This window comes from Cucumis melo, chromosome 12 (assembly GCF_025177605.1).
Source record: "Cucumis melo cultivar AY chromosome 12, USDA_Cmelo_AY_1.0, whole genome shotgun sequence".
NCBI classification, from domain to species: Eukaryota; Viridiplantae; Streptophyta; class Magnoliopsida; order Cucurbitales; family Cucurbitaceae; genus Cucumis; species Cucumis melo.
The window spans coordinates 15053075-15072495 of NC_066868.1; the positions used below are offsets into that span (position 1 = coordinate 15053075).

The 19421-nt window shown below is 36.6% G+C and overlaps 1 protein-coding gene across 1 annotated transcript; it reads right to left on the minus strand.

Moving 5' to 3' along the window:
- Positions 1 to 445: 445 nt before the first annotated feature.
- On the minus strand, positions 446 to 13237 carry LOC103502226 (rhodanese-like domain-containing protein 6). Its single transcript, XM_051080266.1, has 9 exons — positions 12758 to 13237; positions 12375 to 12536; positions 12190 to 12295; positions 7078 to 7276; positions 6532 to 6613; positions 6167 to 6249; positions 2531 to 2663; positions 2200 to 2328; positions 446 to 1409 (listed from the first exon to the last, which is right to left on the minus strand). The coding sequence occupies exons 1-9, from the start codon at positions 12914 to 12916 to the stop codon at positions 657 to 659; spliced, it is 1806 nt and encodes a 601-aa protein (XP_050936223.1). The 5' UTR covers positions 12917 to 13237; the 3' UTR covers positions 446 to 656.
- Positions 13238 to 19421: the final 6184 nt, after the last annotated feature.

Here is a 19421-nt window from a genome sequence, read left to right on the forward strand (position 1 = left end):
TAATTCTTAAAATTATATGTTTTAATTGTTAAATTTCTACAAATTTATACATTTGAAAGTCTTAATTTTAACAATAGTATAGATTTGTGTATTTGATCCATGTACAACAATATAAATTTGAATATATGATTTTAAGTATAGTTTCATGGTCCAATTTCTACCATTAAAAGTTTAAAAATATAATCGTAACTAACCGGTGATTTTTCTAATTTACCCTTTGTTTATAAAATTAATATTTTTTAAAAAAATTAAAAATAATGTATGTATTATAGAGAAAGGTAAAAGAAAAAGTTTTATAGATCTGACTAATGGGCATGATTATGAAAATTTAGAACAAAAACTATGGCATAACCCCATAAAATCAGCAGATACCCTGGTATAGTGTAATTTCAAAAGGAGATTATGTAACTTATGGTCAAATAACCAGAAACTTACAGCTTGTGGATGAAGTAAAACAACAAACTCTGTAAGCCCTTCATTCTTTTAATGTCAAAAACTTATAGGTACACGAGAAATTTAATAAGTTAGTAAAACAAGTCTACAATGAGCTACAACTATGAAGCAAAAGAAGTCCCATTACAATCCAAGAGTGAACCAACCTTGTATGATCAAGTTCCTGCAACAACCTCGGTTGTAGGTCACACTCGTGAATCCAATCAAAGAAAACGCTGAAGGAACTCTTTTATCTTATCAATGTAGGGAGGTCGGGTAGGAATCATGTGACCAAGGTCATGTTCGATAATAACAGAACAACCTGCATCGAAACAAGAAGCAAGGTTTCTGCTTGTTTTGTTAGCAATCTGCCTATCGTTTCCCCCACCACTACCAAATATGTGAAGTGAGGGGCAGTTGATCAGTCCACGGTCCAATTCAGGCATTTGAAGAGGAAAACCAGAGCACAACACTGCAAATCGAAATTCTACTGCACCCTTTAGACTCGGTTTTTTCGAACAAACTGCGGCAGCCATTGCTGCTCCTTGTGAAAAACCCAAGATCCCATCAAATGGTCCTTTCTCAGAAAATACGGTCTTCAAATATGCCAATGATTTTTCAAACCCAGTGGTTTGTTTCTGGTACTGGAGTGGATCAAATGGGGCATCTGCAACTTCCCAGTTAGTTTCAGTCCTTTTGCCTGCATTGTCTGATACTAACCAAGCGAACTTCTTCTTGCAACTCTCTAATGGCGGAGGACGATGGGGCTGTACTGAAGATGTCACACAAGTTTCCCAAGGGTCACTGTCCCGAGGATGGTAAATGAATGATAACTCATGAGGTGCATCAACATACACGAACTCCACCATGGTTTTGAGTTTCTTTGCTAATGATGCAGTTCTTCCTTTAAAGCCTGAGGCATTCTGTCTAAATCCATGCAAACACAGGACTCTCAGTTTTCTAGGGTGACCTACAACCTGAATAAGAGTATGAATTGCAGATCAATTAAAGAATGAAGAATGATTTCACTTCCAACTCTTACGCTCAAAATGGAAAGGCAAGGCAGTACTTTAAATTCCATATTGGATTGCTGAATATCAGAAATATGATTTGATAGAAAACATGAACAGCACATTGAGGATTTTGTAATAAAGCAATTTGATAGAAAAATTTCCGGATCAAAACCTTACTTTCCTTCGGTCTCTTTACTTAGACTTCGGCGAAGGGGCGGACGAAATTGTCCGAACCCTTGTTTTTTAGTTAGGTTTAAGTCTGACGAGAATAATATTCTACAACGAGCAATTCATTTATTTTTAAACTGACCCATTTACTATCTATTATTTGATTGACTAATCGCTCATGAAGACTTGAAGAGCTAACAGATTCTGGTTGGGGCTTAGTGTGCAAAGACAGTAACAATTGCATCTTTTGGCCCTCATCTTCGTGTTCATTGTCTAAGAGTGAGGTAAAAGTGCTTTGGTAAAAATAAATAAATGACTAAACATTTAAAGTGCCTTGAAAGACACTGACAAAATGTTTTTCGAGTGCTCGAGTTAGAAAGATTTCAAAAGTACTTTTCAGAGGGATCAAAATGCTTTTAGCTATAAACAGTTATTCTAGAAGAATTCTCATACAAACTTTGAATCAAGGAGTTGATTCTTGTGATGATATTAACTGAACAGTGTACTGATCATTTAAATAATATCATAAAATATTAGGCCCATATATTCCTTGCGCAAGCAAGAAGTCATAGAAGAATTAACGGACCTTACTCCATGGAACAAGTTCACTTTGCAACAAGACTACTTCGGATTTTGAGCTCTGGAATTGTGAAATCACCTCACCCTCCTTGCCATGCTTCCTACACAGCTCACAAACATATAGGGTCTCCTTTTCCTGAGCCGCAATAACAGGATGCAGAAGCAGGATACCACAAATCACAAGAAAGCTAAAGGTGATAAAAAAAATGATATGATAACGGGACGGGAGAAACAAATTTTGGAATTCAAGTTGTCACTAAAAAAATCACTGCATAATAGAACAGGGAACAGCAAGCCAGATAAGAATGAGTATAGAGAGATTAACTATTATGGCAGACCTGGCAATTATCACACACCAACACGAGCATTCGACAATATTTACACCGACAGCGAGAAGAATAATCATCAAATGGGTTTCCACAAATAAGGCACGTCCCTATAATATCTGGAGTTGAGCTCCCAACTGCTATCCTATTAACCACAGAATTGAATATTAGAAAATTTCACCTCAAATTGCAACATCATCTATTTCCCCAGTTTCCCATGAAGATGCTCACCATTTACTCTTAGAATATTCAACGATTTCAAAAGTTGGAATTTACTGGAGGAGTCAAATTACGTTCATACAACATTGTTTGGTTCAATACTTCAATGAATTAATATAATAGAAAATAACGATAAGAGACAACACAAAGAACTACATGAAAATTCTAGTATAGGGAGAAAAACCACGGTAGAGAATTTCTTTTTATTTTCTTATTCAACTGATAACACAAGGGGAACTTAATAAGCAATGAGAGCCAAATAAAAAAAGAAAGAATAATTAGAGTAACATAAAATACAAAACTACCCTTGGGCTTTCAACACATAACAAACAAGCCCACTAATTCTAACACTCCCCCTCAAGTTGGGATGTAAATGTCAAGAAGACCTAACTTGCTAAAGGAAGAATCAAAACTCGCCCCTGAATGAGAATATCAACAATCTGTTGGCTTAAGGGAAACCATTGTCCAATCTTTCTTTAATAGGGTGTCTATCAATCTCCACATGTTTGATTCTATCATGTTGAACGGGTCGTTAGTGACGCTAATAGCGGCCTTATTATCGTAGAACGATTTCATAGGCACCTCATAATCCTGACGAAGATCAGATAAAATCTTCTGGAGCCAAATTTCATCACATCCCCAAACTTATAGCCTTGTACTCAACTTCAGCACTGCTTCAGGCTACAACCCCTTGCCTTACACTTTTCCAAGTAACGAGATTGCCCCACACAGAAGTACAATACCCAGAGATGAATTTTTTATCAACAAACCCTACCCAACTAAAATCAGTATAGGCCTCAATACACCTTTTGTCTGTCTTCCTGAACATCAACCCGTTACTAGGAGTAGTTTTCAAATACCTCAGAATTCTGTTAACTGCCTCCATGTGTTTTTCATAAGGAGTCTGCATGAACTGATTAACGGTACTCACAGCATAGAGGATATTAGATCTAGTGTGAGATAAGTAGATCAACTTCCCCACCAGGCCTTGATATCTTTCTCAATCGATAGAAACTTTATCAACAAAGCTTCCTAACTTAGCATTGAACTCGATAGGCATATCAGCTAGTCGGCATCCCATTATCCCTGTTTTTGTCAACAAATCAAGGGTGTACTTTCTCTGAGAAACAGAAATGTCTTCTTTACATCTAGCTACCTCCATCCAAAGAAGTTTTTTAAATTTCCCAAGTCTTTGATCTCAAACTCATCCCCCATTTTCCTTTTCTGTTGGATGATCTCAACTGTGTCATCCCCCAGATAGCACAATGTCATCAATGTAGACAATCAACATGACTATTTTCCCAGCCTCAAAGACTTTCATGGATAAAGTGTGATTAGAGTGCCCCCTGAATATACCCTTGGAACTTGACAAAGGTGGTACACCTGTCAAACCAAACTCTCGGTGACTGTTTCAACCCGTACAAGGATTTTCGAAGTTTGCAAACCCAATTGTCAAACTAAGCTTCAAAGCTTGGAGGGCTCATATACACTGCTTCTTCTAAATTTTCATTTAAGAACACGTTCTTAACATCTAGTTGATATAGGGGTCATCTTTATTCACAACAACAAACAACAAGACTCTAACAGTGTTAAACTTTGTGGTCGGAGAAAAAGTCTCAAAGTAGTCAACCCCACAGGTCTGAGTTAACCATTTTGCAACTAACCTGGCCTTGTGTCTGTTTAGAGTTTCATCTGCTTTGTACTTGAAAGCAAACACTCATTTACATCCCACACTTTTATGCCTCTTATGAAGAGCACGGATCTCCCGAGTCTTGTTCTTTTTAAGGGCTCTCATCCCTTCCATAACTACAATTTTCCACTTAGAGCACTTTAAGGCAAGATGGATATTCTAGGGTATTGTGGTGGAAACAAGGCTAGCAGTGAATGCCCTGAACTGAGGTGATAGGTTCTCGTAAGAGACATAGTTACAAATGGAATGCTTTGAGCAGGTTCTAGTACCTTTCCTCAATGCAATAGGTATGTTAAGGGACGGACCATACACATCAAGATTACCTAAATGATCGTATTCAGCCTCATCACCAACAGTTTTTGCAATGACCTCAGTCTCATCAACACTACCCTTTTCACCCATATCTTCAGGAACAATTGTATTGAACCTATCATTCTCACCCATTTTATTGTCAACATGAGAGTCAATAGAATTAGTCATATCTTGATCTCATGGTGGTTCAAAATCAGAAACAGAGCCGACTGAGCAATAGGGGACCCAATTTCCTTCTTATTCCTTCTATAGTAGGTGATCCAAGGAACTTTATAGGTAGGTAGGACCGTGTTATGAGAATTGGGGTCAGGTAGGGTGACAAGAGTAGGAGTAGAACTATTAGACTCTAAGAGGACCACATAGTTAGACTTTTCGCTCATACTCTCCTCCTGATGTAGGCCAACGAAAAAGCAAGGACGATCCTCAAGAAAAGTAACATCCATGGAGACAAAGTACTTACGAGAAGTAGGATGGAAACATTTATAACCCCTTTGATGGGGAGGGTATCCAATGAACACGTACACCTAAGCCATAGAGGTGAACATAATTTGGTGAAGGCCATGGCTATGAATGTAGGTCGTGCACCCGAACGCTCGAAGGGGAACATCAGGAATGAGATGAATAGAGGGATAAAACTCCTTAAGACATTCTAAGAGGGTCTAGAGTTGAAGGATACGATAGGGCATCCGATTGATAAGATGGGCGGCAGTAAGAAGAGCATTGCCCTACAGATAGGAGGGAAGAAAAGAAGACAACATAAGAGATGGAGCTACTTCCATAGGGTGACGGTTGGGCTTGCGGCGGTGGTTTGGCAAGACAGATAGGTAGCACAAGGTGGTTACAGATCAGAGTGTGAATAGAAAACGATGGTGCAGACATGATCGACGCGTGGACTGACGAGGATGGCACAGACGTGATTGGTGGTGGAGGGACTGCATTGATCAACGTCATCTGGAGGCGGCAAAATATGTCTTCCATGGCAGCAACAATTTCTCGTCCACAGCGACAGCACGACAGTGGGGAGGCCAACGGTTGTTCCTACAGTCTCCTCTGTTCGGGTATCATCTAGAGTTTTGTTGTTATTCCTCTCTGATATCATATTGAAAATAACAACAAGAGACAACACAAATAATTATGTGGAAACGTAGTACAAGGAGAAAAACCACAGGAGAAAATTTCTTATTATTTTCTTATTCAACTGATAATACAAGGGGAAAACTTAATAAGCAATGAGAGCCTAATCAAAATGGAAAGAATAATTAGGGTAACAATTACAAAACTACCCTTGGGCTTTCAACACGCTACAAGCCCACTAATCCTAACAAATATATATCATGTCTAATGTCTCCCTTCTCAAAATCTTATTTAAACTTTAAACTATCACATCCTAATCAGTACATGTTGATGTGAAAGCATCAAGATTTCACCTGTGATCAAACACAAAATTCTTTCCTGCAAAAAACCCGCCATCAGGAAATTGTTCCAAATAACGTTGTATTCCACCATATAACTGCAGCGAAAAGCACCCCATCACCAACATATAAAATGATTGATGTGATAAAACTAACACCAAATAAAGCTATACGCATGAACCATGAATTCACCAAAGCATTGCTTAAATCTTTAGAAACTAGATAAAAAGAACATTTTAGCCTATCCTTCATTTGTTAATATCCATAGGTCCGAAATTGGGGAAAGTGAAAATATACCCATAAATCCCAAGATAAATTATAAATGACATCAATATATATTTGAAAGATATAAAATCCATAAATATTTCCTATGATAGCACCTGAAAGACATTCTGAAATCCAGATCCTTTGGACTTAATATATGCTGAAGCCATCTCACATCTGATTCCTCCAGTGCAATACCTATTAGATAGGTGGAAGAAGATGAAACTCAAATCATAATACATGATTCTAAAATTCTGCCTTTTGAGCTATTGAACAAATCTAGTACTGTTAGTATGGACGAAAAAAGGTGGGCAACAAAGAAACAGTTTGTACAGGGACCATCTTGATTACTATTTACACAACCTAAAAATATACAATAAGTCAATAACAAAATTTGATAATATTCTCCCGAAATGGTAGTTCTAAACTTGAAAAATAAAAACCAAGCACTTTTTGCTCCACACACACACTCATATCCAAATATGCAGCCAAATGAGTGCTAAACTAAATGCCCAAAGTACAAGTAAGCCAAAATGTAAGATTAAACCACCGTAAGCTGCACGCCAAACATAAGCAATTGGTGACACTATTGTTGAGCCATGTCAAGAACAATAAGAAAAAGGCATCCAAATTTTGGTAACATATAGTTTGAGACAACTAACATAAGAATTTGTTTTCCTCGCAACTTTTCAGAATTATCATCAATCCAAGATGGCAAATCACTATACTGCCTAATTTCTGGATCCAATGTTTCAACATTTGGTGTTTGGAACTTCCCAACTCTAGTCTCATATAAATTCCTTGCATCAAGTAGAACAACATCTTTGTTATGTTCCGGTGTCTCTTCATCCGAAAGTAGCCCTGCAAAGTACGAGAAGAGTAGTTAAAAGAACTTTATTTCAAATCATTCCAGCCCCAGTTCCGCATAAAAGTCATCCCCCATTGTTAAAAGTCAGTAAAGTAACACATATAACAAATAGAGAGAAAAGGTATATGGAAAACTTTTCTTATTACTTTCACTTATTGTATTTACACATTTCAAGTTCCTTTTATAGAAGAACTTGTTAGTTTGTTTAACTAATTCACAGCTGGAAAATACAAACAGATTCAAACAGAATGTATCTGATATATTGTTGTAACTGTTTAACTGTTTTACTGTTGATACTCCCACTCAAGTTGGATGATGAATGTCAATGATTCCCAACTTGCATATTAGCTTAGACAAAATAGATGTAGGCAATGCTTTAGTGAACATGTCTGCGAGATATAGACTTGATTTGATAGGAAGAACCTTAAGGAATCCATCAGCTATCTTGTCTCGGACAAAATGACAATCGATTTCTATGTGTTTTGTTCTCTCATGGAATATTGGATTAGAGGCAATGGCAATAGCAGCTTGATTGTCACAAAACACAATAGTGGGCATTAGGATCTTGATCTAAAGATCTTTTAGGAGCTGAGAAATCCACATTAACTCACTCGTAACTGAAGCTAGTGCTCTGTACTCTGCTTCTCCAGAAGATCTGGAAACTGTGGCTTGTTTCTTTGATTTCCATGATATGATACATTCCCCTAGGAATATGCAGAAACCAGTACTGGACCTTCTTGTATGAGGACATGACCCCCAATCAGAATCCACAAAAGCCTTTAAGTGAAAGGAAGTGATAGGACTAATTAGAATGCCTTGTCCAGGAGAGTGATGAGCGGCATTTAAGTGATCTTTAGTAGGGCTTTGGATGAATTGGCTTAGCCGATGGACAGCAAAGCATATGTCTGGCCGAGATATTTGTAAATATATAAGATTACCAATCAATCTTCTATAACAAGTGTTATCATCTTCTTTTAGAAGCTCTCCTCCATTCTTTGATAGTTTTAAATTGGGATCCATGGGAGTTGTAGCTGGTTTAGCTTCAAGAAATCCAGTATCAGTATTTGGAGGCAATATTTTCTTTGAGAAATCATGATCCCTAGTTGAGATCTGGATAATTCTAATCCCATAAAATATTTCGCTTGGCCTAAGTCCTTGAGTTCAAAATGTCCTTTAAGGACTTCTTTGACTGGGCTGATTATTTTAGGGGATGGTCCGGTTAGTAATATGTCACCCACATTTACTAACAATGCTACAAAATCATGTCCATGTCCTCGGGTAAGAGAGAGTAATCAAACTTGGATTGATGGAAGCAATGTGAGGATAAAGTTGCTGCAAACTTGAGAAACCGTTGGCTTGGGGCTTGCTTTAGTCCGTATTTTGATTTGTTAAGTTTGCAAGCTAGTTTCTCACCTTTCCGTGGTACTTGTGAGGTTCGGTAGCCCAATGGCAAAGACATATGCACTTCCTCAAACAAATCACCATTTAGGAAGGCATTATTAATGTCCATTTGAGTAAGTGACCAATTGTAGGATGCAATGAGGGCTAAGAAGACTTTAACAGTGACAATTTTGGCGACAGGTGAGAAGGTGTCTAAGAAGTCTATTCCTTCTTGTTGTTTGTAGCCTTTTGCTACAAGTCTCGCTTTATATCTGTCAACTGTTCCATCTTGTTTATACTTAACTTTGTAGACCCATTTACTACCTACGGTATGATGATTCTTTAGAAGGGAGACAATAGTCCATGTATTAGTTCTTTCCATGGCTTCTATTTCCTCTGCCATAGCTTTCTTCCAATTTTGGTGATTCACAGTTTGGTGGAAATAAGGGGCTCATAGATGGAGGTGACATTTAGGATGTATTTCTTGTGGTTTTGGTTGTAACTGTTATATGAGAGGTATTTGTCAAGAGGAAAGGGGGATTTTCTGTGGGATGTGAGATTACAGTGAAAGACTTTTAGGTAAAAGGGTGGGCAATGTGGTCTTGATGACCTTCTTGGGGCTGTGGGAATGGTTGTTTGGATGGGATTATTGGTTTCTTCTGAGGTTTCAATATGAGGTTGTGAATCATCAATACCGTAGCTATCCTCACATAGGCTTTCTAAGGATTTCCAGTAATACCTTTGTTTTCCAAGTGATCAAATAGTTGGCTTGGTATGACGAACTAATCAATGAAATCATGTGAAATGTGCTTGTTGTCTTCTTTGATCGATTGAAATGGGAATCTTTCTTCAAAGAATAAGACATCCCTGAAGATAAAATTTCATTTTAGTCATATCATATAACTTGTAGCCTTTTATACCTGATGGATATCCCATGAAGACACAAGGTCTTGCTCTTGGATCAAATTTGGACATGTCGAGTGTTGGTGTAGAAGCATAGGCAAGGCATCCAAATGTTTTTATGAACCCATAGTCAACAGTTTTGTTAAACAGAACAACATGTGGAGTGTCGTTGGAGAGTAAAACCATTGGTGTTCTGTTGATTAAGTATGCTGTAGTTAGTACACATTCTCCCCAAAAAAGTGAGAAAAACATTAGATTGAAACATTAGGGCTCTTGCAACGTTGAGGAGGTGTTGGTGTTTTCTTTCAACCACTAAATTCTGTTGAGGAGTGTATGCAAAGGAAAACTGATGAGTAGTTCCTGTTTTGGCAAAGAATTCTCTGAAGTTCAACTCAAGGGCATTATCAGAACGAAAACTTTTGATTTTCTTTGAGAATTGAGTCTCAACAAGTTTGAAGAAATTGGGAATAACTTGTAGAATATCACTTTTGTTTTTCAATAGATGTATCCATGTGTACCTTGATTTATCATCAACAATGGTGGCAAAGTAGGTATGACTAGCATGTGTTTGGGTTTTAAAGGGACCCCATATATCATAGTGCACTAGGTCAAAAATATTCTCAGCAACATTATTTAAGGCAGGAAATGAAAGACGCTTCTGTTTAGCTAAGGGACAAATATGACACACTTGTTTACAATTTGAGAAATCAAAAGTCTTTATTAGTTTTGACAAATCTTTTATTCTACTAATAGAGGGGTGTCCCCATATGGTTGTGCCATGTAGTTGCATAAGCTTTACATGAAAAGACAGCAGATTTAATAGAGCAGTCTTTATTCTTTTCATCATTTACTTTCAGTAAGTATAAGTTACTTATTAGCTCGGCCCTCCCAATCGTTTTCGAAACTGACTTGTCCTGAATCATACAGTTGGTGTTAGTAAAGGATATAGAATATCTTCCATCCTTAAGTAGAGCACTCACTGATAGCAGGTTGTATTTGAACTCGAGAATGTATATAACATCCTTCAATATCAGTTGTTTTGCTATTAGAATGTCACCTACATACTCAACCTTTAAACGAACTTTAGTTGGCGGTATAACCGACATATTCTGAATGCTGTGTAGTTGTTTAAACATAGATTTATCATGGCATATGTGAGAGGAGGCTCTAGAATCTATGATCCAACAAGAATTGATGAGTGAATTAGAAAGATAAGTACATGCTACGTGAGTAGTTTCTGTCTTAGAGATCTCATCAATTTGTTGAGAATTCATGTGTGTCTGCAGCATATTTAAGAGCTGTGAGTATTGGTCATTATTAAGACTAGCGAAGAAGGCCGACTAATTGCCTTTTGTAGCTTTTGATGGCTTTTCATTGTAGGTTTGCATAGAATTTTTTCGGCCTTTGTAGATGGACTGATTTATTATTTGCTAGTCTATGTCCTGGTGAATAGCCATGTAGTCTATAACATTTATCAACAATATGGCCTCTGTATCCACAGTTAGTGCACACTGACCGGGTATCTTTCTTCATAAATTTCTCAGCAATAAACTTTTTCTCAGTGTTTGCCATCAGAGTTATATTCTCAATTGTAGATATAGATCCAATAGATCTCTACCTTTCTTCTTGAATAATAAGAGAGAATACCTTGTTTATTGCTAGTAGAGGGTCAATCAATAGAATTTGTGCTCTGCTTCGTGCATATGACTCATTCAAGCCTGTAAGGAATGTCATTACAAATTATGCATTCAAGAATTCTATCATCTTCTTTGATCCTTGACAAGTGCATTCATCCATCGGTATTCAACAAGTTCCTGCCATATAGTAGTGATTTTTGCATAATATACTTCCACCGGAAGATTTCCTTGGGTAGTAGTCACGAGATCTTTTCTCAACTGGTATATATGTGGCCCATTAGACTGACGGTACCTCTCTTTCAAATCATCCCATATCTCTTTGACGCTCCCGCTGTAAACTAAGCTGGCAGCAATTTCCTTTGAGATTGAGTTGATAATCCATGAGGCTATTACGTCATTATTACATCTCCATGCTGATAGTAAGCTTCCCTCTGATGGTTTTTCAATTGTTCTAGTAATAAAACCAATCTTATTCTTCCCTCATAATGCAAGTTCCATTGCTCTGCTACATGAAGAGTAGTTACTTGATCCTGCAAGTGGTGTAGATACCAAATTGGTGGTTGGGATGATTGAATGATGAAGGGTGAAGGGGTTCATCTGGGCGTCAAGTTCCGAAGATGTGATCGGAACTGAGTTAGGAACTGAATTGAAATTGCCAGCCGTTGAACTCTCTGGTGTCGTCATGATAAGACTGCACGAGGTTAATGGCGTTCGGGTGGGGTTTTTAACTTTCTCTCTTGCAGAAACTCTCTGATACCATAACAAATAGAGAGAAAAGGTATATGGAAAGCTTTTCTTATTACTTTCACTTATTGTATTTACACATTTCAAGTTTCTTTTATAAAAGAACTTGTTAGTTTGTTTAACTAATACATGGCTGGAAAATACAAAAAGATTCAAACAGAATGTAATTGATATATTGTTGTAACTGTTTAACTATTTGACTGTTGATAACGTACAACAAAAAAGGAAGAGAATAATCTAACCAGCACTCTCAAGAACAGAATGAAATTCAGCTGCAGAGAGATGGGTCCCAGCTTCTGAAATTTCAGGTAACTTCGATAGAGGATTTGAACAAAGGGTGACTAACTCCTGCGAAATATGCAAGTTTTAACATTAAAATTGCTGAAACTTTAGGGTTTAAAAATTGAAAGAAAGGGTCATCTTTTACTTGAACAACTCGAACTGACAGAGAAGTGAATCCGCATTCTCTCGCTACAATGTCATTCGAGGGCTGGTGACATGATGCAAGCTTGAAATCAGTCCCATCAAACAAACTATTCAACTTCATTACAGCGATATGACTCTTCAACGAGGATAACTTCCCACAAACCTAATGGAGAAAAAGAAAAAGCTCAGAACACCGCAGTAAATTGAAAAAAATTAAGAATCATCACAAAGGATACAAATAAGCAAATGGGATAAAAAAAAATGAAAACCCCATATAAACAACCACTCCAGTTGATTCTACTGCTCAAAATACCAGTCCTAAATATCATTCTTAGAAACAAAATAGAGAAAGGGAAACGAAATAGGTAGTTAAGAGAAGGCTACAGTGACATTGACGCCCTGAGAAGCGAGGCGGACACGGCCAACAAGGGCGAGGGAGGTGCAATTGGACTGGTAGAAGGAGACAAGATCGTCGAGGTTGGGTATGTTAGCGTACTTGTAGTACAAAAGAACGCCATGGTCATCGTCTTCATTATTAGCCATTGCAAAGCGAGGGGCAACGCTACCTACAGAGTTTTGATCGTTTTTCGGGCAATTATGGTTTAAAATACCATTTTAAAGGCTCAAAATACCAAATAAATCAAATAAAAATGTGAAATCTACATGTCATGATGTCATCCGATGAAATTAGAGCATTATATTGATTTAGGTTTTTCTTTTCTTTTCCCTCCGATCCTCATTTCTTCTCATCTCCTCCACGTCGTTGTCTACTTCATCTCTGAATTTCTCCAACATGGAGCGAATCAAGATGGATGAGAGTGACACCAACCGTGTGAGTGAGAGAGATTGAGTGAGGCTGAGCAAGAGCAACACCAATCGTGTGAGACTAAAGTTGATAACTTGTATAAATACTAGTTAATGTAGCCTTTTAGGTAAAATAATTGAGCCTTGATGCATCAGATGGGAAGAATACACGTCGAAAAGTAGAAGAATTGATTAAGTTGCATATCACGAATTGCAAAAGAACTTTATCCTATTTTATCACATTTTATTTGTCTTATCCCAGGATTTTAGGGGAAAAGAAGTGTAGCCTAGCGATTGAACATCAGACAAGGAGACGAGTCCAACCATCAAGGTGACGATCATATATAACAAGCTAGGCAATTTAATGCTTGCGACACTGATACAGCTTTATCAAAGGAATTAATGAAGTGTAGAATGGTTCTGTCACATCATCCCTCGCCTATAAATTGGAGCATCCACTTTAGAATCAAGTGTGCGAAAATTGGATCCCGAAGAGTAAGCTCAATCTTTCATCCATTCCTTCTTTCTTAAAGTTTTAGGTGAAATTCTAGAACAAAAGAGAGAGATTTTCCTTCATCACCACACACAAAAATCAGAGCCAAGGTGTGAGGTCTCAATCACATACCACCAACGCAATAAAGACCCTACCATAGGGATGCAAAACGAAAAGATTTCTAATACTAGAACGCATTCACAAAAGAATTGTTTGTGAGGCTCTGATTCAGAGAAAGGAAGTCCTATCGAAAAGGGTCCTTGCTAGGAAGTTATGTCGGATAGGAATAAGTATGGGACATTCTGCTAAAAAGGATGCGAAAAGAGAAAATACACGCGAAGAGGAACAGTTAAGTTTAAATTTTATCGCATTAAGGTAAGCGACGCGATAAGAATAATTGGCAAACAAGAAGCTTGCACTGGATGCCAAGAGTTAGGCATTTAGCATGGCAAAGCGAGAAAAAGTACCTACTCTCAAGAGAATGAGGCGAGGAAGTAAGTGTCCTGTCAAGCTGACTTGACAACTCGTCGGGGGAAAGTAAATGTCTGTTGTTTCCCAAGAAGGTAAAGGAAAGTCAGACGATTAAAGAGTTTGACTTCTCAAAGGAATGTCCAATCGCCACTAACAGTTAGCCTACGTGTCGAGTTTGGGTTGGCTGCATGGCACGATGAAACAATAAGGTGATATGTGTAAAGCATGGAAGTGGCCCTTGAGTGTGGAAAATCACTATAAATAGGACCAAAAGCTAAAGGAAAAAAGTTGTTCAAAAGAGAATTCTCAGACAAAGATGGCAAGGGGAAGTTCTGAATGTTGAACCGTCGGTTGAAGGAATCGCTAGGAGAGAAGAGGAACCTAAAGCTGGAAAAGAAGGAGTTGAGGCTAAGTATTTTTGTGAGTGATCCTTATAAATGAATAATTATTTGTGAGTGATAAAACAAGATTCCAATGTGATTTCTAAGTTGTTATTTATGGTTAAATGTTCTCTATGCTTGAATACGAATTATGAATAAATGTTTTGTGAGTGATTCTTCATAAATAGTTAATGTTGTGTTTGTAAGCTTGAAATGTGAATGATGTATTCTTTTGAAGATTATTGAAGGTATTATGTCGTTGATGCTTATTACATGATATTGTTGCTATTGCGATTTTATGTAAGGAAAGTAAGCTAGGAAGCTAACCCTTCGGTTTGTAATGATGGAATAGTGCAAGAATGTGAGATTTATTGCAAGACTCTAGTAGAAATCCCATGTATCTTGCGTGATGCTGGTTAATTGTGAATCCCAGATTTCAGCGAGGGGAGAATCCCAGGTCTAGGCGAAATGGTGATGAGATGCTCGTTGAATGTGAATTCCAGGTCTGAGAAGATTGAATGTGAGAAAACATGGGTGAAAATCTTAGGTAACTTGCGTGACGCTGGTTGAGTGTGAATTCCAAGTCCAAGCAAGGGAAGAATCCTGGGTCTCAGTGATGAGCATGATTTGCGAAATGATCTAAGCACATGGTGTTTGTGGTGCTTGTTGTACTGATGGTTGAAATGCTTGTGGCTTGATACGATGAGATTTATACGATGCAGCTTGACCTTATTATTAATTGATTTTGTTGTATTTTCTCCTGAAAGGTTTCTCAACCTCATTACTCACTAAGTTTGTTTGACTTACTTTTTCAGATTTTCCCTCCCCAGGTTGTTAGGCATTAAAGCCAAGCGAATGATGGATTTTAGGTGTTATAGCCTAGTTAAGGAGGAAAGGTAGAGTTACCATGTAGCCTTATGCGGCATGGAAGTCGTGTGATCTTATTTCGTGTTTAAGAAGCTGAGTGGTAAGAGCATCGCTCCTTAACACCCAAAACTTAGTTCAGTGGGAAGGCCAGTACACACTTAGGCTCGTGAGGCCAAGCCTAGAGAACAAAAGAGTCGAAGAATCGAGGCAAGAAAAGGAAGCCTTGATGGTTGTTTTCTAAGTTGGAGTTGTTGGGTGACCAAGGTGAAGAAGGAAAGGAGGACCTTACACCTTTAGATGCCCTAAATTAAAGAAGTAATTGAAGCGACGAAGAAAGAAAATGGGTCTTATACTCATGAACATCTTGGTGCGAAGAGAAGCCCCTTAGTGGGACAAAGAAGGACAGTGTGGAGATTAGACTAGGATTTATTTTGGGGCTCTTGCAAATATGACAATTATAATATCATAAATTAGGCCCATAGCACATCATTTTTACATTTGCAAAAATAGCAAAATTGAAGCCCAGCCCGCATTTTAAAATTACAAAATTACGAAGTTACCCTTCAGTCATTACTGATACACCAATATATACGGTTGATACACCAATATATACGGCTGATACACCAATATATACCGTCGATACACCTGATTTGATGTACTGCTTGTACACTTTTTTTTACTCTCTAATACTTCACTGATTAGTTTAAAACACTTGATATGTTGTTGATACACTCAATCAATTAAATACACTTGAAGCACTAAAAATGATACACTTTATATATCGTTGATACACTTTTTATTGTTTCTTGATACACTCAATAGATTTAATACACTTAATCACTTGCTAAACTTTATTGATACATATTATTAGTTTGATACACTTGATATGTTGTTGATACAGTTGCTCAACTGTTGATATACTCAATCAATTAAATACACTTTGATGCACTAAGAATGATACACTTTATATATCATTGATACATGTTATATATCGTTGATACACTTGTTATTATTTGCTGATACACTTGATAGATTTAATACACTTAATCACTTGCTAAACTTCGTTGATACATATTATTAGTTTGAAACACTTGATATGTTGTTGATACACTTGCTCAACTATTGATACACTTGCTCAACTATTGATACACTTAATCAATTAAATACACTTGATGCGCTAACAATGATACACTTTATATATCGTTGTTACACTTGTTTGTTTGCTAATACATTTGATAGATGTAATACACTTAATCACTTGCAAAACTTCATTAATACATATTATTAGTTTGAAACACTTGATATGTTGTTGATACACTCAATTAATTAAATACATCTGATGCACTAAGCATGATACACTTTATGTATTGTTGATACAATTGTTATGGTATGTTTACAATCTTAATAACATGTTGAACATCATTATCGCCTATAGTCAACAAATTAAAACTGAAAGTTCAATACACGACTTAACCTGAATTTCAGTATGAATCAAGTTCACAAAAGAATCAAATGATGATATCGCTCCATCAACCAAAACACAATTTGTTTTGTAATCTACGTACTAATGTTGCTCATCTCATTGACCACTTTGAAAAACAATTTTTGCCAATTTAACCATAACTACAATGAACTGCAACAATTTTGGAAAAATAAAAAACACGTAGTAAGTATATCAGTCAACTAATACATATAATACAAGTATATTATACCGTTGATATAAAAAACTGATACAAATTAAAAAAAAAAACCGAACGTTACTAAATAAAACCAAACTGATCTACAAAGTTCCTTTCGATAAAATATATTATGAACAAATAAAAGAGATGAGGAAGAATTAATCGTAGCCTTAATTTTAATAAATAATATATGAGCAATTTATAGAAATAATATTAGAGCTTCAAAAAAGGGGAAGAAATACATACATAATTCTTGTTTTCCCTGAAGAAAAAATGAGGAGAATATGAGAAGAAGACGAGGAGAAGATGATTAAAAAAAAAAAGAGAAGCCGACGAAGAGGGAGAAATCTAAAAGAACAAAACTGAAGAGAGAAGAGAAGGACAGTGGAGAAGAGGCAGAAGAAGACGAGGAGAAGAGAAGTAGGTGAATAAGAGAAATGGTGAAGAAGAACGATAGAGAAAAGAAGAAGAAAACGAAAAATGAAGGAGAACAGTAAAGAAAAATGAAAGAGGAAGAGAAAACACCAAAGAAGTGCAATTTTGGAATAATAAAAAGAATAAAATAAGAAATATCAACCAAAATTAAAAAGTTGCTATATTTGCAAAATTGAAAATGTTAGTGCTAATATTTCTAAATTGGATTTTTATTGTGCCACCCAATACAATTTCCCATTTATTTTATGCAGAGCAAAGTCCAAGGTTATACTTGTAAATTGTGAACTTTGTAAAAGTGCTAAGTTAATAAAGAGAAGAAGTTTAATTTATTAAACCGTTGTGTACATCTTTGTGCTTATCAACTATAAGCTATTGAGTTTAAGTGATAAGAGCTAGGCGACGAATCTAAGTTAAAGAGTTGTCTTTCCGCGACATAAAATTAAGAAGATCTCTAAGGCTCAATGGAAAAGATTTGTGAAAAGAGACAAGGGAAGAAGTTATTCTGCTTACTAGGGGTTCAGCATGTCATCTCGTAGAGAGATACGCAATGGATGTCTAGGCTGCACGCCTTCATCTGGTCACATGGTGTGACATTTGGGGCTGGACTTAAGAGGTGGTATCAGGGCAATCATATTTTGATGCTTGATTCATTTCTATGTATTTCATTTTATATTTCTTTTGTATTAAGTTGTAAAATTGAATCTATAGTTAAGAGGCCTAAAGTTTTAGTTATGATATTAATACATTTCCTCTACCATTCTTTCATATCTCTTTGGTTGTTCACTTTCAATACATTTAATTAGTTGTTGAACATTGTAATGTGTTATTAATACTAGAGAATCTGGATGCATGTATTATAAATTCTGCTTAACTAAACGCGGACATCAAAGCCTTGTTTTATTCGAGAGAAAAGACAATTGCATTGACAGTAATCACTTGACACGTGACAACCCGTATTTAACTAAGTGGACGAGGAAGTGATTGTAGAGATGCAATCTCATCATCAAATTGATCCTTAATACAAGTTGCACATATGGTACATGTGTGCAACAAAAGCACTGAAAGGATGCTCGCATTAAAATAAGATAAATTACTTATCATGCATACAAATAGATTAGATACAGTCATAGCTTAACTTTAAATATTTGAATCCCAAAAGGCGAGCAAGTAGGCGAAGGCGTTGAGATGACACCTGTCTTAATTCAGAAGTTAATAGATGCTTTGTATCGCCTTAAAGTGTTAATACAAAATACACCGCAATTAATTAGTTAAATATTCTTAATTTCATCCCACGTCTGCTAGATGAGTTCGCAATTCATTACATTTCATCGTCATGTCCCTCTTGCACCGCCAATTGCACCTTGGTGTATATAATTAGGAAAAACATATTGTGCATACTTACATTGTATAAAGTATACCACATAGGGTTAGTTGCACGATAAACTCAATTAGAATAACAATTCCCTAAGTTCGACCCTAGACTTACCACGAAACCTCTCTTTGTTTACACTTGGACAATAAAGAGGAAAACTTGTACTATATGCATAATATTAAGAAATCAGCAACGCATAGATAGAACATGCATCTTTTATCACATCATCTTGGCCTAGTCGTCTCTTAAGTCGCTCAATTAGAGCTTAGCATGACATATCTTCGAAGCATTGTTAATAATGAAAATGCATAACAAGCAAGTTTTTTGGCGCCATTTTCGGGGAATTAGTGATTTTCCTTTTTGAATTTAATATGTGCGTTAATCTTATGCAGAAGTTCTGTTTTAGTTGAATCACGCATTTTAGCCGAAGAGTGAGCGAACAAGTTTATGAGTGAAGGTGAACAACCAGGATTAAGACTTGGACCTGAAGTTAAACGAACTTTTTGGAGAAATAGGAGATAGAAGAGACAAGCAAACATAATGAAAA

What these genes read in the sequence shown, in the direction of transcription:
- LOC103502226 (XM_051080266.1), bottom strand. Translation starts at nt 12,916, where the DNA reads ATGGCTAATAATGAAGACGATGACCATGGCGTTCTTTTGTACTACAAG. An exon ending in TGTCAGTTCGAGTTGTTCAA is followed by an intron (nt 12,296 to 12,374) that starts GTAAAAGATGAC and finishes CATATTTCGCAG; the next exon opens with GAGTTAGTCACCCTTTGTTC. An exon ending in TGGTGTGTGATAATTGCCAG is followed by an intron (nt 2,329 to 2,530) that starts GTCTGCCATAAT and finishes ATTGCGGCTCAG; the next exon opens with GAAAAGGAGACCCTATATGT.